The 22240-nt window shown below is 45.4% G+C and overlaps 1 protein-coding gene across 1 annotated transcript in view; it reads right to left on the bottom strand.

Annotated features, from left to right (window-relative positions):
• Nucleotides 1–4668: 4668 nt before the first annotated feature.
• The window catches only part of TBC1D8B (TBC1 domain family member 8B), a 38247-nt gene continuing 20675 nt past the window's right edge, over nucleotides 4669–22240 (bottom strand). Inside the window, exons 8-21 of the mRNA XM_060681665.2 lie at nucleotides 21299–21448; nucleotides 19640–19790; nucleotides 18672–18886; nucleotides 17374–17491; nucleotides 16792–17077; nucleotides 15893–16022; nucleotides 15191–15289; nucleotides 13987–14055; nucleotides 13204–13444; nucleotides 11534–11599; nucleotides 9853–9936; nucleotides 8152–8208; nucleotides 6814–6911; nucleotides 4669–5729 (exon numbers count right to left, since the gene is read on the bottom strand). Of these exons, the coding sequence (XP_060537648.2) occupies nucleotides 5340–5729; nucleotides 6814–6911; nucleotides 8152–8208; nucleotides 9853–9936; nucleotides 11534–11599; nucleotides 13204–13444; nucleotides 13987–14055; nucleotides 15191–15289; nucleotides 15893–16022; nucleotides 16792–17077; nucleotides 17374–17491; nucleotides 18672–18886; nucleotides 19640–19790; nucleotides 21299–21448 (2154 nt within the window). The 3' untranslated portion in view covers nucleotides 4669–5339. The remainder of the gene's footprint in view (nucleotides 5730–6813; nucleotides 6912–8151; nucleotides 8209–9852; nucleotides 9937–11533; nucleotides 11600–13203; nucleotides 13445–13986; nucleotides 14056–15190; nucleotides 15290–15892; nucleotides 16023–16791; nucleotides 17078–17373; nucleotides 17492–18671; nucleotides 18887–19639; nucleotides 19791–21298; nucleotides 21449–22240) is intronic.

The raw sequence follows: 22240 nt of genomic DNA, 5'->3' as shown, positions 1-22240 counted from the left end.
CTTGCACGTTTTTTTTTTTCTTTAGTCTTTCCAGCTTGTTCCTCCTTTTTGGGATGTGAAGCTTTTACCTGCTGCTGTTATAGTGCAAAGTTGTTTTCACAAGTTCAGTCTTAAAAGGCATTTGTTTAATAATAGTTCAGGGTCATACATTTGAAAAAACAAACAAACAGCAAATGATGTTTATTCAGGTATAACTGTGTGTGTGTGTGTGTGTGTGTGTGTGTGTGTGTGTGTGTGTGTATAAAACTCTCAGGCGGATGAATCACTGTTTTACAAGAATCTGCATTTTCTTAGGATTGTAGTTTCTTTACTGCTGAACATGCTTTGCATGGACAGGCACGTACCGGTCAGTTTCCCTGGATATTTAAACAAAGGGGTAGCAATGGATTTTTCCTAAATCCAGTATCTGTAGAGCAGTGTTCCTCAACCTTGGCCATCTGAAGATATGTGGACTTCAATTCCCAGAATTCCCCAACCAGCATAAGTACAAATCTGGCATTGAATGCAATGCTTTGCAAACCTGGGTTAAACATGGTTTAACTTTGGGTAACGATCCCCGAACCCCCTACTCATCTCAAAAGGGACATTTAAATGGAAAAGTCTGCCCTGTGTTCTAAACTATATTTGAACATCTAAAGTATTTCTGTTAAGATGAAAATTGATCCAATCACCAAGGACAATTTTGTTGAAGTGACATTTAAGATCAGTCCATCTTGTTTTTAAAATACTAAAAGGTAAAAGTTCCCCTTGCACATAGGTGCTAGTTGTTCCCGACTCTAGGGGGCGGTGCTCATCTCAGTTTCGAAGCCGAAGAGCCAGCGCTGTCCCAAAATATCTCCGTGGTCATGTGGCCTGCATGACTAAATGCCAAAGGTGCACGGAACGCTGTTACCTTCCCACCAAAGGTGGTCCCTATTTTTCTACCTGCATTTTTTACGTGCTTTCGAACTGCTAGGTTGGCAGAAGCTGGGACAAGTCACGGGAACTCACCCCGTTACGCGGCACTAGGGATTCGAACCGCTGAACTGCCGACCTTTTGATCGACAAGCTTAGCTTCTTAGCCACTGAGCCACCGCGTCCCTTTTTAAAATACTGGTAGACCTCAAATTCCAACCGTTCGTTCAGCGACCGTTCGAAGCTACAACGGTGCTGAAAGAAAGGGACTCATCACCGGCTCTCCAGAGCTTCTGAAAAGCACTTTTGGATAGTGAAGGAAAAAGCTTGGGAAACCCTAAATCTAATGCAACAGCGATGAAGTCACTAAACAGATTGTCTTAATTGGAGTTAATTCTGCTCGGTGTGTTGAGGAAGACCGCTTGACATGATAAATCATCTCCTAAATCTTTAGAATTTGGAAAGGTAGAGAGCAGGCTAAGAATGCTTGCTGAGCCCATGGACTTTTTTTTTTTTTTTGACTTTTCTGCCTATACAGCTAGACCTCTACTTACGACCACAATGGAGCCCAGAACTTATGTTGCTAAGTGAAAAAATTGTTGAATTTTGCCCCCGTGTATGACTTTCCTGGCCAAGTTTGTTAAGCGAAATCACTGCAATTGTTAAATGAGTCAGACGGTTGTTTAGTGAATCTGGTTTCCCCGTTGACTTGGCTTGTCGAGAAGGTCGCAAAAGCAGATCACGTCAGCCTGGGACACCGCAACTGTTCTAAATATGAACCATTTGTCAGGCATCCGAATGTAAATCACGTCACCACGGGGGGATGCTGCAACGGTCATAAGCGTGAGAAACGGTCACAACTGTGCCGTTGTAACTTTGAAACGGTCACTAAATGAGCTGTCGTAAGTCAAGGACTACCTGTAGGTGTGTTGCAGAAGTTAGAAGTCTTAGCAGGATTCAAAGTGAGACCAATCTTTAGTTCATTGTGGAAGCACAAAAATCGTTTTTTCCCCCCCCAGCCTGGCACTTTCTGTACATATATTTACAAATGAAAAGGCTGGTGGGTTGACAGAGGCAGAGTCTAACTTTATATACTAGCTGGAAAGAAAGAAAGAAAGAAAGAAAGAAAGAAAGAAAGAAAGAAAGAAAGAAAGAAAGAAAGAAAGAAAGAAAGAAAGGAAGGAAGGAAGGAAGGAAGGAAAGAAAGAGGAAGGAAGAAAAAGAAAGAAAGAAAGAAAGAGAAGGAAGGAAGAAGGAAGGAAGAAAAAAGAAAAGGAAAGAAGGAAGGAAGAAGGAAGGAAGAAAGAAAGAAAAAGAAAGAAAGGAAGGAAAGAAGGAAAAGAAAGGAAGAAAAAAGGAAGGAGGGAGAGGAAAGAAGGAAGGAAGGAAGAAGGAAAGAAAGCACAAAAGGGGAAAAAGAAAAAAAGGCGAAAGTTTAAAATCAAATATTGAATTTATTTTGTACGGTGTCAAATATAGATAACTTTTTTTTAAAAAAAAGCATTCCTATTCATAAAGTATTTTGTAAATGAGGAAAAAAATAATAAAAGCGGCAAGCAAGTGTCTTATTGAGATTTGGGGGCGGTGGCGAGGGGGGGGGGATAAACCAGGATCGACTGGAATCCTCTCAAATCCTTGTTAAATCGTGTCCTTGGATCCTTCAGCAGATTTGTACATATTATTTTGGAAGAAAAATAAAACTCTACTTTTAAGAAACGTCGTGCAGTGGCTGATGGTTCCTGGGATACATTCAGCATTTGCTCATGGGAAGGAAGGAGTACTTTTGAGAGTCCTATTTCACTCCAAAGCAGAAAAATTAAAGTGCTGATTCTTAAAAGTAGCTTAAAATTAGAATTAGAATAATAACAGCGTTGGAAGGGACCTTGGAGGTCTTCTAGTCCAACCTCCTGCTTAGGCAGGAAACCCTACACCACTTCAGGCAAATGGTTATCCAACATCTTCTTCAAAACTTCCAGTGTTGGAGCATTCACAACTTCTGGTGGCAAGTCGTTCCACTGATTGATTGTCAGGTTAAAATAACTCAAGTGCATTTTTTTGCTCCCTCATAAACATTCATCATATCGGAGACAAGAAAATAAACTAATTCTATAGTATAATATTATTTATGATTTTTTTCTCCTCAAGGATAATAATATATACATGTGTAATCTGTTTATAAGACAATTCAATCCTAAACTTTAATATATATTTATATATATTTATGTACTTGTTTATGGCAAGTATTTATAGTGGTCTCTTGGAAAACATACTATAAAAAATGGCATTCATATGGCCATCCCCAATTGCATTTTATACAGTACTTTTGTTGAAAAAGACACGGTGTCTATCTAGATATATATATATATATATTCCCTTTATAAACACTTTTTACCTTTCAGTTTTTATTATTATTAAATTAAATTATTATAAATTGATTGGTTTTATTGATCAGTTAGCAGCCATGAGTAGCAAAGAAAGAAAGAAAGAAAAAAGGAAGTTGGCATAAATCAAACTTTTCTGAATTTCTGTCAGTGGTGCTAACTCCAGATGTTATAAAAATACTTTCACACTGAAGAATTCTTGTATTACACCAGACCAGGTCTAGAAGCTTTCTTTTAAAATTGGGATTTTATATCTCTGGTATCTCTCATATTTCTCAATTATGTTAGAATTAGGAGTACATTAAATTGGAGGAAACGGGGGTGGGTTTTTTTTTTTTTGGCATATCAGCAAACAACTGGATTTTGAAAAAAATATACACCTGTCTGCTTTTGGCAAAAGGCCTCATGCCACTATTCTCAACTGTGGTGGAATTAAAAAATAGTAGCACTTTTAAAATTTAAAGATTGCAAAAAATGAGTGTCTTTTACTAAAGCACTGCTCGGATTAAGGTAAATTGAAAAGAGTTTTAAAGGCAATCGAGGTTTGTGTGTGTTTTTTTTAAAAGAAAATTCTCATCCCTGAGGGACTTGAAAAGTCTTTGAAAGATAAATTCTAATTAATTTTTGCTCTGACTGAATGCAGGCTCACCGTTCTATTTTCTAAATGTTAGCTTCAGGCGATAATCCATGTTTTTTTTTAAACCCGAGGCTGGAAGGATTTCATCTTTGATTCTTGAGCCTACAGCTTCAAATCCTTTCCTCCTGACACACATCTCACTTTCTAGGATTTAAGTACTAGATCCTAGCTTAAGCATTAACCCTAATAAATTGCGGAGAACCTATCTGGACAACACTAAGACGAGTTTTTGTGTGTGTGTGATAGCGTCCAACTTTCTTACTAGTACCCATTTCTTTTTACTAAACGCCTTGGTGATTTTGGACACCATGAAACAATGGTTTCCACTCAAAATGGGGAAGAAAAAATAAATAAATAAATTACTACAGGGTCAAACAGCTGTTTTCCCCAAAGTCATTTCAGTGTTGTGGTGCTGAAATTTTGGAATTTCTGTTCCTAGCTTTTCGTTGACTTGACTAGATGGTTTTTCGAAGGGGAAAACCTCAGAATTTTACTCAACTAACACTTTGAGGAAGACCGCGCTGTGACGCAACTCCCCTGCTTGTAAAATTGGGACAAAAATCACCCTTGTTTTGGGATGTTGAGTAGAAGAAACTGTCCAGGAGAAGGGATGGGACAATTTGCCACAGCCAACTAGCTGCGGCCAACTCGCCGTGGGACAATTTAAACAAATCAAATTTAATTCTTCAAAATAAATTTTTAAAAAAATATTTACATTTTTGTCATTCACATTCCATTGTCTCTCCTTTTGAATTCTTTCTTTAATGATTCTGTTCTACCATTTCTTGGATATTAGTGTAACTCTTGGTGAGTTGCCCTACCTAGACCCATCCAGAAGACATAGTTGCCCAGTTGCAAAAATTTAACGCTATCAGCTGAGGCGGCTTCCCTGTGAGGCAAGCACTGGCTTTGGAGAACCAGGTTTTGAAGAAATGTATATTTTAAAGAAATTCTTGCCCCACTTGATACGAAGGGCTTTCCTAAGCTAGTATCCTAAACTGGCTGGAGATCAGTTTAGCAAACCTGCATTCTAAGTTTAAGAAGCTCTTTGCAAGAATTGGTGACATTAAGATGATGCGGGCAAAACAGGGGGCTGTAAAGTGAGAACTTGGAAACATTGTACCGCCAAGGAGACAATTTAGGGGTGGGTGGGTTTCCCCCCTTCCATGTTGCCCTGTGTTGGTGTCTGTGGCTTATAAAAAAAAAAAAATCTGGTGTATTAAAAATGCAAAGATTAGGTGCAGTTGTGCTTCGAACGACTTGACCCCCACACAAAAAAAATTACAAATAAAGCCACGTACACCGACCGCCCTGCCATTAAGGGAATCGGGCTAAAACCCTCAGCGCGAACTTCAAACTCAGTGGTCGCCTCCTGTTTGGGGTTGTTTTTACACGAGGGGAAAGCAGAAGCGACTCTCTAGGGATTCTTATACGCCAGCTCTTGCTTTCAACTGAGTGGCTTTAGCGGCTTCTAACTTGGCTCTGACATCGACCGGTTTCTCAAAAAACCTCACCAAGGCGGGTTCGTTCAGCAACGACGCCAGGATCTGCTCAAAAGCGAACGACCAGCCTTCGCCGACGGAGCCGGAGATCGGGGCTCCTGGGTCATCAGTCTGGGAATCCGCTGGTGCTGTAGGACCAACCATGGGAGATGTTCCTCTCCGGGTTGGGGAAGTGGGGCTCTGGAGCTTTCGCCCCACCTCTTCCATTCTCAGCAAGAGGCCGGTAACGGTAGCGATGGCACGGAACAAGAGCTCTTCTTCTGGATCGCCGTGGAATAAGTTATACAAGGTCTTGGAGAACTGGATGAATTGGGACTGGGGAGGGAGAAAGGAGGATGGTTTTCAGATCAAGCGGGTGTCAGGGTTCCAAGTAACACCCCCAACGAAAGAATGCCCCGAGGCTTGAGGTTCCTCAAAGTTCCATTTTGTTAGAGATGTCATACTGGCACATCTGGGAAAATCCGAATCTGAGAGCTTCCAGGTTTTCCCCACACAAAAGAAAGTCCAAGTCCCTGCCCAGCACCCACATGGTCCATCACATGGTCCAATCAAAGCACCGTCCCAACTGGAGATGCCTCCCAGTTCCAGCCCTCCAGGTGCAGGGCAAGATGTCCTTGACTCTCTGAGAAAGGAATGTTATTTTGCCTACATATCACTTTTGCTCCATACAATCCCCCCTTCCAATTTCCCATAGTAGGAAATATGGCAGGCCTGAAGATCCAACGAAAAAGATCCCAGGCCTGACAGGGGGTGTATGTGGGTCAACAGAAGAAGCCATGTTTGCGTGCAGCTTTTTATAAAAATGGTGCCTTGGCTAGATTTCCCCATCAAGGGTCCTGAAGATGCATCGAATAACGATCTCCATGACCTCCAAACTTCATGGATCATCTGGCAGGGGTTATGAGTTGTAGGCCACCGTGCCTAAAGATCTCCAGGTCAGAGAAGATTATATTTTGATGTCCTGCCAGCATTTGTTATATGGGATCCTTGGTGCTCCCCAGAGCTTGATTGTCTTCTTGCAGATGTCTCATTATCAAACTAGGTAGCATCATCGTCATTTTTCATCATAATCCTGATGATGTTACCTAGTTGGGTCATGAAATGTCTGCAAGAAAACCGCCAAGCTCAGAGAGCACAAGGGACCCCACAGTTCTCTCCTCCTCCCCTTCCTCTTCCTCCTCCTCCCCTCTTCTAGCACTGATGATGTTACCTAGATGGGTCATGAAACATCTGCAAGAAAACCGCCAAGCCCAGAGAGCACCAAGGACCCCACAGTTCAATCCTGAGCTACAAATATTCTCTCCTATCAATATTTACTATACCTCCACCCTACTTGCATTAAGGGAGGGAAAAAAATACCCCACTAGAACAAAATACTTGTTTCCGGAAAAGTTCCCACCTGGTTCATCCGAGGCAAATCCTTAATGCTTTCTTCCTTTTTAAGGATCTCGTCTTGCCACTGCTTCAAGTAAGCCTGGATGTCTACTTTTCCTTTCCCTGTTTGGGAAGAAGACGACGACGACAAATTCAGAAGAGCAGGATGGGCCAACTGTCCTGTCTCCTCCAGGGCTTCTGCTAGGTAACTTTGGAGCATATGTACAATTTCCAGCTGAAGCTTCATTACCTCCAGACAGGCCAGGCTTCTAGATACGAATTTGCAAAATCGCTAAATATTTTAATATTTCTGCCATCCTGCCCGGTGGTGGGTTTCTACCGGTTCGCCCCGGTTCGGAGGCTACGCTCACCCGCCCGGACGTCATCACGGACGCTCTGTGCGCACGCTCAAGAGTTCCGAACTGGTAGCGAAGCCACTACTGATCCTGCCCTGCAGCTCTCATACTTTACACTCTTAGTACCAGGCTTGTGACCTCAAACCACGATCTCTTGTTAACCCCTACAAGCTTTGGCCTCACCCTCTTTTCCTTCCTCCAGCAGAGTTTCCAAAAGACTGCCAACCAGGGGTGAAATGCTCCCGGTTCGCCCGATCCAGGAGCGATGGCAGCGGGTGGTTTGGAGAACCGTAGCAAAAATCCCTACCCCCCCTCCACCCATGCCCAGCTGAGCCGCCGCGCGATCATCAGAGGCTTTTTTTTTTTTACTTTTAAAAGCATTTTTTCTACAACCTCTTCGGCCGAAGAGGACCGGCCCAAAGATTTCCACTGCTCTCCTCTCCTCTCCTCTGCCTTCTTCACATCCGCACGTCAGGCACTGGACCCAGCTGTTCCTCCTCTTCCTCATCAGACACCTCCAGACCTGGGGGCTGTTGACTCTCCATCTGAGGGTTGACGGATGGCCCGGGCTCTGCGTCTCTCCCTCTCTCTCTCCTCTCTCTCTCTTTTCTCTCTCTCCCTCTCTCCCTCCTTTCCCCCCTCCCTCTCCCTCTCTCCCCTCTCTCTCTCTCCCTCCCTCCTCTCTCTCCCCTCTCCTCTCCTCTCCCCTCTTCTCTCTTTGTCTTCTCTCTTCTTTCTCTCTCTCTCCTCTCCTCTTCTCTCTCCCTTCTCTCCCTCTCCCTCTCCCTCTCTCTCTCTCTCTGCCAGCTCCATTCCCTCTTCCCCCTCGGAGCTCTCAGGTTGCCTTGATGCCTACTCTGACTCCCACGCCTCCTCCTCCTCGTCTGATTTGGCTGCTGGAGGTGCCAGTGACCGACAGGCCACAACATTCACACCATCTGCTACTTTCGTGTTGGACAGCCTTCAACGGTACACCTCAAATCTCTGGCTACATCCAGGTCACCTACCTTTTTCAGGACTTGTCTTCAAGGCATCTGCATTGTCTTTGTCTTCAGGAGAAGAGACTAAGATAAAGAAGAGGGGGAAACAAGACTACTGACCAATCACTGATACTAAATACGTTATCCATTTATTAGAGGAGGGCTATTTTCAAGCGGTCCTCGACTTACAACCACAACTGAGCCCAAAATTTCGGTGCCTAAGCGAAACATCGGTTGAGTGAGTTTTGCCCCATTTTTACGACCTCCCTTGCCACGGTTGTTAAAGTGAATCACTACTGTTGTTCAGTTAGTCACACGGTCGTTAAGTGAAATCTGGCTTCCCCATTGACTTTGCTTGTCAGGTGGTCGTAAAAGGGGATCACATGACTATGGGGACCGACATAATTACGAACTAGCTTCCAAGTGTCTGAATTTTGATCATGTGACTATCGGGATGCCGGAACGGTCATAAGTCACTTTTTTCGGGGCCGTCGTAACTTTGGTCACTAAATGAATGGTTGTAAGTCAAGGACTAACTGTACTTCGATGGTCTATGGGAGCGTTTCTCAACCTTGCCCACTTTAAGTTGGGTGAAGTTCAAGAATTCGGGGAGTTGAAGTCCACACCCCTCTTAAAGTTGGCAAGCTTCAGAGACCCTGATCTACGGCAAGGAAGTGATCTTTCCTCGTTTGAGATCCTTCCATTAGAAGGATCTCTAATGGATCCATTAGAGCAGGGGTCCTCAAATTACGGCCCACAGGCCAGATAGGGCCCGCTGAAGCCATTAATCCGGTCCGCGTGGGACTACGAACCTGCCCTGCACACATCACCCCTCCTATCCACCAGCCCCCACCCGCCTTCTGGAGGCCGAGGAGGCCAAAAACGGGATGTGCGGAGGCCTCGAGAGGCCAAAAATGGGCCTGTTTTTTGGTCTCCCCAGCCTCCAGAGAGAGAGAGAGAGAGGGAAGGATACATACACATACACACACAGGCACAGCAAGGGGTGAAATCCAGCAGGTTCTGGAGAACCGGTAGCGGAAATTTTGAGCAGTTAGGAGAACTGGCAAATATCACCTCTGGCTGGCCCCAGAGTGGGGTGGGAATGGAGATTTTGCAATATCCTCCAACCAGGAGTGGGGAGGGAATGGGGATTTTGCACTATCCTTCCCCTGCCACGCCCACCAAACCACGCCCACCAAACCACACCACACCATGTACACACACAAACAGAAGTCCCTCATACACACCCCAAGGCAGCCTTCACACCCTTTCACTAATCACCTTTCCACCCCCAGGAGCATAACAAATCAAAGTTTAATTTGTGTGCATTGTTTAATGGACTGCCAAATAGGCCACGCCCACCCAGTCACATGACCATCTAGTCATGCCCACCCACCTGGTCCGCCCACCCCCCCAACACTCTGAGGGACCATGAATTGACCCCGTTTAAAAAGTTTGAGGACCCCTGCATTAGAGGGTCTCGGAATTGAAGTCCCAGGAATTGAACTTGAGACTCTCCACCACTGAGTTATTATGACCTGGTCTACAAGTCGACACCAACACTGTTAAGATGTTGGCCAAGGCTTCTTCAAGGGCTTGCAGTTAGCATTCTTGCACTTGAGAGAGAACGGATTCTGAGCTTCCTTGCAAAGGGTCAGCTCTCCCTTAACTCCCAGAAGACTTCCTTGGCTTTTTTCACCGGAAGAATTTAGATTCGTGGACGCTTACCGCTTAGTTGACTGAAATGGATCAGTTCTTCTTTAGAGAGTTGAGATCCTTTCAAAGGGCTGAGAGATTCCACCTCGGTAAAAGCTGCCAAGAGAAAAAAAAGAACCAGAGACAAGTTAAAAATCACAACACGTGATGTGTTATTTATTTATTTATTCATTCATTCATTCATTCATTCATTCATTCATTCATTCATTCATTCATTATCAAATTTATAGACCGCCCTTCTCCCGAAAGACTCAGGGCGGTGTACAGCCAAAGTAAAAAACATAGATACAAACATTAAAAGCAATTTAAAAAGATATATATAAATTTGGCCCCAAAGTTAAAAAACAATAACAAAACATATTAAAAACATTTAAAAAGCATTAAGTCAGCCCGGCTTGCTGAAAAAGGAAGGTCTTCAGGGCACGGCGGAAGGCACCGAGGTCTTGAATTCTTCGTATCTCTGGGGGCAGCTGATTCCAGAGGGCAGGTGCCCCCACAGAGAAGGCCCTCCCCCTGGGGGCCACCAGTCTACATTGCTTGGCCGATGGCACCCTGAGGAGGCCCTCTCTGTGGGAGCGCACCGGTCGGTGGGAGGTCGTTGGTGGCAGCAGACGGTCTCGAAGGTATCCAGGTCCTATGCCATGGAGCGCTTTAAAGGTGATGACCAACACCTTGAAGCGCACCCGAAAGACCACTGGGAGCCAGTGCAGCTCACGCTAGAGAGGTGTTATGTGGGAGCGCCATGCAGTTCCCGTCACTACCCGCGCGGCCGCATTCTGGGCCAGCTGAAGTCTCCGGGTGCTCTTCAAGGGGAGCCCCATGTAGAGAGCGTTGCCGTAGTCCAGGCGAGAGGTGACGAGGGCATGAGTGACTGTGCACAAGGAATCCCGATCTAGGAAGGGCCGCAACTGGCGGATCAGGTGAACCTGATAAAAAGTCCCCCTGGCCACAGCCGTTAGATGTTCCATACATCACACAGCATGGAAGACTTAGTCACCATATGACTTTCTAAAAGGTGCTTTTTCAAGTCTTTCTGGTTTTTCTTTGAAGACGTTCTGCTTCTCATCCAAGAAGCTTCTTCAGCTCTTCTTCAGCTTCTACTCTCGCAAGAAGAGTTTGGACAAACTTTTGCTGGAATGGTGCAGGCTCTCCCAAAGGTGCCTTTTCAACTGGACTTTTTGGTTTTTCTTTGAAGACATTCTGCTTCTTATCCAAGAGCCAGCCGGCAACAGGGAGCCGCAGCAGAGGGATGAAAGAGCCACATGCGGCTCCAGAGCCGCAGATTGCCAACCCCTGTCCTAGATTAATGGGTTTCCTGGCTGGGGAAGGAGCTGAGCACGGATTTCCTCCATGGTTCCAGTTGACGTGTATGGTTTTCAGCATGGAAGCAAGGAGTAAACTTTACGTATTTTTAAACTAAAACTTTTTTTTTTTTATGCTGAAGATTCTTAACCGATGAGCCAAATTGGTTTAATCATTTTAAATTGCTTTATTTCACATTTTATATGTATCTTATTTTGACTGTTCACCGCTCTGAGTCCTTCAGGAGAATGGCGGTATAAATATTAATTAATTAATTAATTGAATGAATGAATGAATGAATGAATGAATGAATGAATGAATGAATAAATAAATAAATAAATAAATAAATAAATAAATAAATAAACAAACGTGGCATCTCCACATCACTCACCTGGAGGAATGTGCAATTTGAAAAGCATTGTCAGCTTATGGGTGAAGCTTCCGTGATAGAGGACATCTGATAAAAAGAGAGGACAGGAAAATCATTAAAAACAAAGAGATGATTCATACCCAATGGAGATGATCAAATGGGCAGAACAGACCATAATAACAGAGTTGGAAGGGACTTTGGAGGTCCAGTCCAACCCCCTACTCAAGCAGGAAACACTACACCATTTCAGACAAATGGTTGTGAAATCTCTTCTTAAAAATATCCAGTGTTGGAGCACCCATAACTTCTGAAGGCCACTCCTTCCACGGTTGACTGTTCTCATGGGTAGGAAGTTTCTCCTTCGTTCTAGGTTGCTTCTCCCCTCGATTAGACTCCATCCATTGTCCATTGTCCTAAAGGTGTTTTTTTTTTCAAGAGGCACCTTCTGGTTTTTCTTTGAAGACGTTTTGCTTCTCTTCTTCAGCTCTTGACTGGATGGCGGGGATCGAGTCAGAGCTGAAGAAGAGAAGCGAAACGGTCTTCAAAGAAAAACCCCCAAGAGGCAACCAGTTAACCTCTTGAAAAAGCCTCTTTGGGACAAGCATGACCGGGATGACTGAGAATCTCCATAGGCACTTTCCCTCCATTGCTTCTTGTCCTGCCTTCAGGGGCTTTGGAGAATAAGGTTGGCCCTTCTTATTTGTGGAAGCTCCTTAGATATTAGAAGACTGCTATCATACCCTTAAGTCCTTCTTTTCATTAAACTGGACATAGCCAATTCCTGCAAACGTTCTTTATAGGTTTCAGCCTCCAGCCCCCTAATCATCTTCGTTGCTCTTCTCTGCACTCTTTCCAAAGTCTCAACGTCTTTGTTATATCCTGACGATGCCATTATCGAGAAATAATTGAAAACTTTCTTCACAGTCACTGGACTGATCTAAACCAGCCAGATCTCACCTAGGGAGGGAGACTTATCCAATGCCAAGTCTCCGGATCTCTTAGCCTGGGATGTATTTATCACCATATCCCAGTGGTGAAATCCAATTTTTTTTTAACTACGGGTTCTGTGGGCGTGGCTTGGTGGGCGTGGTGTGGCTTGGTGGGATTGGCAGGGGAAGGATACTGCAAAATCTGCATTCCCTCCTCACTCCAGGGGAAGGATACTGCAAAATCCCCATTCCCTCCCCACTCCTGGGGGAAGGATACTGCAAAATCCCCATTCCCTCCCCACTCCTGGGGGAAGGATACTGCAAAATCCCCATTCCCTCCCCACTCTTGGGGGAAGGATATTGCAAAATCCCCATTCCCTCCCCACTCCTGGAGGAAGGATACTGCAAAATCCCTATTCCCTCCCCACTCCAGGGGATACTGCAAAATCTCCATTCCCACCCCACTTCAGGAAAAGGATATTGTAAAATCCCCACTCCTGGGGGAAGGAGATTGCAAAATCCCCATTCCCACCCCACTCCAGGGGAAGGATACTGCAAAATCCCCATTCCCTCCCCACTCCTGGGGGAAGGAGATTGCAAAATCTCCATTCCCACCCCACTCTGGGGCCAGCCAGAAGTGGTATTTTGCCAGTTCTCCAAACTACTCAAAATTTCCGCCACAGGTTCTCCAAACTGCTCAAAAGTTCTGCTACCGGTTCTCCAGAACCTGTCAGAACCTGCTGGATTTCACCCCTGCCATACCCCAAACGGATGCAAATTCTTTGAAGTTGATCAGGCCGTCCACATTCTCATCCAGCAGCCGGAAGGTCCACAGGGCCAAAGAATCTCGGTTGGCACAGTGTGCCCATGGACTCAAGAGGTGGTACAAGGTTCGGAATTGCTGGCAGTCGATCCGATATTGATCCAGATAGGGTAGGCTGGCATCATGGTGCTTTAGGCCTGGACTATTCGGTTTCCAATAACAGGAGAGAAAATGTTCTTTCTGACCAAAAACAAGAGGAGGCCCAAATAAACAATAGCAAAATGTCATCAAATCACATTGGGACCATCTGGAGAACATATGTAGTTTTTCCATAGAATTATCCAGTGCTAAAATCATTGGCTATTAAAGCTAACAATCTTAACCTCTATCTAGAACAATGATGCCATCTCTGAAAAGTCCAGAGGTGGCACCTTTGGCAAAGTTCACCAGATGTTCACTCATTCAAATTATCCATCCAGGAGCTCAAGGACATTAATTTGAAGATCTCTTTCATCTTCATCATAGCAGCTCTGATGAGAGATTTGGGGATGGAACAGAATGATTGGCCAACTCGTCCACCGAATGTCCATGGCTGATGGTGGATTTCGAACACGGCCTCCTCATCTTAGTGTGAAGGCCATGGCCCTCATCTTTCATGCTTTAACAGCTCAACAATTCAATGGAAGAACTTTCTTCCAAATCAACTGGCTTGATCATTGGGTCCGTTAGAAGTCATAATAGTCAAATAGACATGAAAAATCTTTGGCAAAGGCCAATGGTACCTTGAATAATTCATACAGTTCTTCCAGGTTTCTATGGCTGATGCTCAGATCTTGGGAGACAACCCGGAGCTAAGAACAGACGACAGGAAAGCAGTCAAGTCAATATTGGGTGTTTGAGGGATTAACTTACCTGTACATTTCAGCTCATGAATCAAAATAATTAATAAGTCTTCTGGTTACCGTAACTAAAGCCTTCTAGCTAGGTATGAAATTATACATGTAGATAGATAGATAGATAGATAGATAGATAGATAGATAGATAGATAGATAGATAGATAGATAGATAGATAGATGGATTGATGGATAGATAGATAGTTGGATGGATAGATAGATAGATAGTAGAAAGATAAATGGATAATTGATGGATGGATGGGTGGAAAGATAGATGGATAAATAGACAGATAGATGATAGATAGACAGACAGATGGATAAATAGAAAGATAAATGGATAGATGATGGATGGATGGATGGAAAGATAGATGGATAAATAGACAGATAGATGACAGATACATACATAGATAGATTTTATTTATTTATTTATTTATTTATTTATTTATTTATTTATTTATTTTACTTCAAATTTATATACCGCCCTTCTCCCTAGGGACTCAGGGCGGTGTACAGCCAAGTAAAAACACATAAATACATAATACATAGATTAAGAACAGATTAAAAGGAAATATCTGAATTTGGCCCAAAATTTAAAAAGACATAGATAGATAGATAGATAGATAGATAGATAGATAGATAGATAGATAGATAGATGGATGGATGGATGGATGGATGGATGGATGGATGGATGGATGGATGGATGGATGGATGGTTGGTTGGTTGGTTGGATGGATAGATAGATAGATAGAGAGACAGATAGAGAGATAAATGGATAGATGATGGATGGATGGATGGAAAGATAGATGGATAAATAGACAGACAGATGATAGATAGATAGATAGTTGGTTGGATGGATAGACAGACAGACAGACAGACGGATAGAGAGATAAATGGATAGATGATGGATGGAAAGATAGATGGATAAATAGACAGATGATAGATAGATAGATAGACAGACAGATAATGGATGGACAGACAGATACAGACAATTAACACCAGGAAGCAATTGATGCTTAATGCTAAATTATGCTCAACACCAGGACAGTACCAATGACCAGAACCCTGATACAGACAAAACATAGTACCTACTCACCACATTCTGCTTAGTGGTGGTTTCCAAGGTTTGGATGACGTACAGTCTGTTGCGACGTCGCATGCTTTCTACTTCCTCAAATCGGATTTCACCATATTTCTGGAGGAGACCAAGATGCTATTTTACTGCTTATCGAGGCTGAATGCACAACACCTACACCACAATTTATATAGGAATTTATATTCCTTTGTATTCCATTTTTGAAGGAAGGTCTTCAAGAAGACCCTCAAGGCTGCGATACGGCCAAGCAGCTGTGGGCTGCTGGGGGTTCGGGAGAACCTCTAGCTAAGATTCTGTGCAGTTCGGAGAACCCCCAAATCCCACTCCTGGCTGGTCCTTCCCACCCCGCCCCTCCCAGGAATCTCCATGCGGCCCGTTTTGGATGCAGGTAAGTGCGGGATGCGCCCGGAGGCTCAGGGAGCCTACCGGAAGTTCGGGAAGGCCCATTTCTGGCCTCCAGAGGGCCTCCGGAGCCTGGGGAGGCCGTTTTCACCCTCCCGCAGGCTCGAGGAAAATCCCCAAAGCCCGGGAGGGCAAAAACGCCCCCTCCCGCCATGGTGCAGGAAGCCGACTAGGCCAGGCCCACCATGGCCACGCCCACCCAGCAACCAGGCAGAGCACCCGTTGCTAATATTTTTGAAGGCCACTCCTGCAGCCATTCTTCTTCTAAGGTAAAGGCGGAGAAGAAAGGGTTGGACAAACCTCGTTGGACTCTCGAATGAGGTCCGTGATGTCCACTTTGGGGTGAGGAGTTTTGCTTTCGTTCATCCCAGAGGCCTGCTGAACTGCCGGAGGCAGCGGACTGTCCTTGTTGGTCACGCTCTCAAAAAACCTGGATTCGGGGAAAAGGAGCGTGTGAATGTGTTCCCTTGCACGCGTTAACTTCTCTGTGTGCACAAATATTATGAGCTGGTTTGGACTAGTGGTCCGGGCACTAGGCTAAAAAAAAGAAAAAACGGGAGATGGTGAGTTCTAGTCCCACCGTGGGCATGTGAAGTCAGCTGGAGACAGTCAATCACCAGGAGACCGAGTTATAGTCCTGCCTTAGGCATGAAAGCCAGCTGGATGACTTTGGGCCAATCACTAGGAGACTGGGAGTTCTAGCCCCATCTCAGGCATAAAACCTGGGTCAGGGATTTTGGGCCAATCACCAGGAGACTGGGAGTTCTAGTCCCACCTTAGGCATGAAAACCCACTGAGTGACTTTGAGCCAGTCACCAGGAGAGAGAGAGTTATAGTCCCACCCCAGGCATGAAAATCAGCTGGGTGACTTTGGGCCAATCACCAGGAGACTGGGAGTTCTAGTCCTGCCTCAGGCATGAAAACTCACTTTGAACCAATCACCAGGAGACAAGAGAGTTCTAGTCCTGCCTCAGGCATGAAACCTGGCTGGGTTACTTTGGGCCAGTCCCTCTCTCCCACCTCACAGGGTTGTTGTGGGGAAAAGAGGAGGAGAAAGGTCTGTGGGATATGTTCGCTGCCTTACTTCTAAAAATAATAAAAGTGGAAAACAAACAGACAAACATGCCCTCACCACTGCACAACAGGTAGCCCAACCCCTTAGCCCAAACACAACCACCACAATCAGCCCCTGCCAGCACCTGCTGAGCACTGTGACCGCTTCCGCGTCGTCCTTACAAGCCACCAGCTTGTCCAGGTTGTAGTCCAGCACGGCCAGGCCCAGCTGCAAGATGGCCTTGATCCCGTCGTAGAAAAAGCAATCGACTGCGTTGACGGCGCTCTCGATGGGCAGCACGCTGACGAAGAGGGTGAGGAACCAGGAGAGCGAGACGGAGGAGAAGAAAGTCATGTCGGTCATGTGCTCCGTCAGCTGAGGTAAATACTCGCGGATCAGGTCCTCAAACACGGCCTGATCGACCAAGGCGCCTGAAAGAGACAGACGGTTTAACCTACCAGTAGGAGCGAATTTATAAACCCACGTTTTGCAAAGGGAGAGATCAGAGGTTGGCCAACGGCTGCTAGTCCTCGACTTACGGCTGCAATCGAGCCTGAAATTGGCTCTGCCACCAAACAGGACAGACACACAGACTTCGACGGATAATCCTCACTTCACGATCATTTGTGAGGCGACTAGGGTCCCTTCCACCTTTATTCTACTCTATCTCTGCTACTTCCCCCCTCATGAAAGCGACCGTCACAGTGAAATCCAATGAAAACGGTACCGATAATCCGGCGGTTGAAATAATCGGGCAGCATCCGTTCGCAGACGGCCACCAGGAGCCAAAACGCTTCCTCTTCTTTGGCGTAAAGGAGCAGCACCGACGTCAATATATTCATGGCCTTTAAACAAACACAGATATTAATTATGATGATGATGATTCATTTGGCCTTCTCTCCTTTCAGCGCCACCTCGCCGACATATTTCTGCATCGACGATTAGGGCCACCGCAGGACGGCTGCAGCGTTTAGACCTGTGCGAGAGCACATTTAACAAATCGTCATTTGTTACACTGAGCAACATTTTTATTTATTTGGGGGTGTGGGATAGCGGGAAGTACATGTCTAACCCGCCCACCTCATCAGAGGCTTTTTTTTTTTTTTTTTTTACTTTTAAAAGCATTTTTTCTACAACCTCTTCGGCCGAAAAAATGGTTTTAAAAGTAAAAAAAAAAAAAAAAAGCCTGTTGATGATCGCCCGGCTCAGCTGGCATCGTCAGAGGCTTTTAAAAGCATTTTTTTCTACAACCTCTTCATACCTTTAAAAGCCTCTGGTGGTCGCAGCTGAGTTGCTTGATCGTCAGAAGCTTCTAAAAGCATTTTTTTTTGCAACCTCTTAAGGTTGTAGAAAAAATGCTTTTAAAAGTAAAAAAAAAAAAAAGTTGGCCACGCCTACCCAGTCACATTACCCCCACCAAGCCACGCCCACAAAATAAGCCACGCCCACAGAACCGGTAGTAAAAAAATTTAGAACCCACCCCTGAGTTGATCCAACCCATTTTACCCATCAGCCCGCACTCTCAAACCAAGTGCATGCTGGGAAGCCAGACTCCCATTTCCTTTAGTATTTGCATAAGGCAGAAGCACAAAGGCAGAATCCATCTTAATCTGTGGCACATGGTCATCCAAGGACAAACCCACTTTCCACACACACAGCATCGTTGGTGAGATTTAAATTGCTTGTATTGATTTATTAATTGTTACGTTCCGCAGTAACTCAATACTGTCTATCTTGTATTTGGTTCTCATTGTATGTATCCCTGTTTTCCCCTAGTTTCACCATATCCTGTTCTTTCAATAAAGCATCCAGATCTACGCACACCGTCTGTTTTATTGGTGGATAGGTGGGTTTAGCGGCATGTCGAGCTGCACACAAGACTAACGTTTAATGGGGACAGAACAACAGTTGTAAGTCAAGGACCGCCTTTATCATGAAACGCTTCCACAGTCCCATGCAAATAAAGACACCAAAAGTGTGACTTCGACAACGTGAGCCAAGTTGGAGACCAGAGGCGCAGCCTACCTGACAATAGCCGATCTTGGGGTTCCTGTAGGCGTAGGCGATGAGGACCCTACGGAGGGCCGAAATGCCCGTATCGCTCTGGAAGGCGGGGTGTTCGGGCAGCGAGCGCCGCAGATCCCGCTCGATTTCGTCCGTCTCCAGGGTGCACGTCCCAAAAGATTTTTCCACCACCTCCGAGTAATAGCCGGGATGGCTTGCCATGTCATTGACAGCGCCTGCCCAGGGGTGTAAGTTTCACAGGAAAAAGACTGTTGTAATTGCGTCTCGAATGACAAAAGCTTTGCATAGATCAGGGGGAGGAGTCTCCAAACTCGGCAACTTTAAGACTTGTGGACTTCAACTCCCAGAATTCCTCGGCCAGCTATGAGTTGAGCTGGACCTGAAGGAGAATGGACTTTTCCCCTCACTCAACGTTGACTGGATGCGACCTGCTGGGAAGGATCATCTGGAGATAGCAATAGCACTTATATACCACTTCACAGTGCTTTACAGCCCATTCTAAGCGGTTTACAGAGTCAACCTATTGCCCCCAACAATCTGGGTTCTCATTTTACCGACCTCGGAAGGACGGAAGGCTGAGTCAACCTTGAGCCTGGTGAGATTCGATCTGCCAAACTGCTGGCAGACGGTGATCAGCAGAAGTAGCCTGCACTACTACACTCTAACCACTGCGCCAACGCGGCTCATAGAGATGTTCCTTCAAGTCTACTTGGGGACTATTTCTTCCAAGGAAGGCAGTATATCATCATCATTTTTTAACGACCCCATAATGATCCCTTGCAAGGTGGAGTCTGGGCAACTGAATGGAGCTAGCAAAGTGTTTACTGGCCGGATGCCTTTCTTGTTGCCAGTGCTGAGTTTTGTTCAGCAGATATATTCTCATTGTGCTCAGAGAGAGAAATATCACTAAGGAAGGCAGTATATAAAGGGAACATTATATACCTCATTATTCCAAATATGGACCATACCTGAGAACAGAAGCCAAAGTTCTCCTCTTAAGACTTCTGGAATTCCTCTGACCACCAGATCCCGGGTTTTCTTCGTCCGAAACATACTCACGCCCCGTCCGCACTCTATGAAAAGGATGTTCCAGGATTGCTCTTTCATTTTTTCTTTTAACTAATGGAACAAGGTGATCAAGAAGCCTCTTGAGCACAAAGTCACAAAACGCCGAGAAGACCATCAACGGGGTTATATTAAGGTTAACATTCAATGAGAAGTTGTTGGTTTTTTTTTGTTTTGGAGAGAGAGAGAGAGAGGCAGAAGAATGCAAAACGAACAGGCCCTATCACAGATATATTTTTTTTTAAAAAAAGAGATGGTTACAGACAAAATGCTAGGGTCATGCGACCATCATGAATAGGAATCAGTTGCCGAGAGTCTGAATTTTGAACCCGTGACGGTAGGGATGCTACAAGGGTCGTAAGTGTGAAAAACCTCCGTGTCACTTTTTTTCATTCCCGTTGTAACTTCGGTCAGTAAATGAACTGTTTGTAAGTCCACCCATCCAGGACATATTTAAACAGAGGGAAAGATTCATATTAGGAGAAATCAAAAGTCAAAACATCTAGATCAGTGTTTCTCAACCTTGGTAGCTTGAAGATGGGTGGACTTCAACTCCCAGAATCCCCCAGCCAGCAGCGCTCTTTCGCGGTCAGTACTGACCTTTGCCCCCCAATCCCTCCCTTTCCGATCCCCAATTCTCTGCGTCTCATTGGCTATCTTCCAAGCCACTTTCCTCATCCCTTCTCCATCAGATCACAGGAATGTCCCCCTCCTCCCATCTCCGAGGAGACAGAATCTTCAAAGGAATTAAGTAGGCAAAAGTTCAAGCTTCTCCTCTCCTTATATATGTCAGTGCTGGGACGCTGACATCAGGGATGATGGATGGAAGGAAAGGGGGAAGGGAGGGAGCCAGAATGAAGGGAGGGACGATGAGAGGGAGGGAAGGAAGGAAGGAAAGGAGAGGGGCCAAATTGCAGAAAAGAGGTAAAACCTGACAAATTATATTCCTTAGAGAACAATCTTTAATAGACAGAAACCTTGCCCTGTTCACGAGAAACACTTTTCGCAGCCAGCGCTGCTGGCTGGGGGATTCTGGGAGTTGAAGTCCACCCATCTTCAAGCTACCAAGGTTGAGAAACACCAATCTAAATGAACATGGTGGGAGACCCAATTGGACGTTTCTGGAAGTCGAGAAGATCAAGGAAGGACCTCTTCCAAGAAGACCACTTCCAAGAAGACCACCAAGATGGCAGAAGCTCCGTATCAAAAGGAAAAATTCAGCCAAGCACGGAGAAAGTGAGATCTCACAACAGTTCTTGGTGTCTATGGACATTCTCAAGTCATCTAGGTCATGGTTGGCTTTTTTTTTTTTTTCCAAGAGGCAACCGGATTTTTGGGTTTTTTCTTTGAAGAGGTTTCGCTTCTCATCCAAGAAGCCTCCTCAGCTTCTCTCAGAAGCTTCAGCTCTCTGAAGAAGCCGAAGAAGCTTCTTGGGGTGAGAAGCGAAACCTCTTCAAAGAAAAAACCAGAAAGCCCAGTTGCCTCTTGAAAAAAAAAAAAAAAATAGCACCTTCGGGACAAGAGTTCTTCGATGTTGATGAGTAACCAGGATCTCTTCTTACCATCTTTGAATCCAGGTTCTCCGCATCGTGTGGGTGAAAAACGGTCATCAGAGCTTCCGTGCTAACGGTGGCGCTGCTGCCTTTGTGGCTGGCCATCGGCTGCCCCTCGTAGTCCTCCCAGACAGCGGTGGCCTCTGAGCTGATCCTGGCCTGAGAGAGGCATTGGAAGAAGCGAAGGCGTACAACTTTGTTAGAGAGAAGAAACGCGGGGAGCAAATCCAAACAACTAAGGATTAAAACTCTGCGGAAGCGCAGGCGTGGGCGGGCACAGGGGAGGGCGGGGCTCCCTTTTTGCCGTTTGCAGTGCCTCGCCCCTCCCCTCACGTCTTCAAAAACTGCGGTCAGCCTCTAAGAGAAGTCGCTACCTGAGCCGCGGTGGCGCAGTGGTTAGAGAGTGCAGTACTGCAGGCTACTTCTGCTGCCTGCCGGCTGCCTGCAATTTGGCAGTTCGAATCTCACCAGGCTCAAGGTTGACTCAGCCTTTCCGTCCTTCTGAGGTGGGTAAAATGAGGACCCAGATTGTTGGGGGCAAGAGGCTGACTCTGTAAACCGTTTAGAGAGGGCTGTAAAGCACTGTGAAGCGGTATATAAGTCTAACTGCTATGCTATTTTCCTCCTTTCCTTTCCTTTCCTTTCCTTTCCTTTCCTTTCCTTTCCTTTCCTTTCCTTTCCTTTCCTTTCCTTTCCTTCCTTTCCTTCCCTCCCTCCCAGTGGTTAGAATGCAGTATTTCAGACTAACTCTGCCCACTGCCAGGAGTTCGATCCTGAGCAGCTCAAGGTTGACTCAGCCTTCCATCCTTCCGAGGTGGGTAAAATGAGGACCCAGATTGTTGGGGGCCATAGGCTGACACTGTAAACTGCTTAGAGAGGGCGTAAAGCACTGTAAAGTGGTATATAAGTCTAACTGCTATGCTATTTTCCTTCCTTCCTTCCTTCCTTCCT

The sequence above is a fragment of the Pantherophis guttatus genome, chromosome 12 (genome assembly GCF_059756535.1).
Source record: "Pantherophis guttatus breed Tessera chromosome 12, ASM5975653v1, whole genome shotgun sequence".
Taxonomy (NCBI): Eukaryota; Metazoa; Chordata; class Lepidosauria; order Squamata; family Colubridae; genus Pantherophis; species Pantherophis guttatus.
The sequence above is the reverse complement of the archived record's forward strand: the minus strand, read 5'-3'. Positions and strand labels throughout refer to the sequence as shown.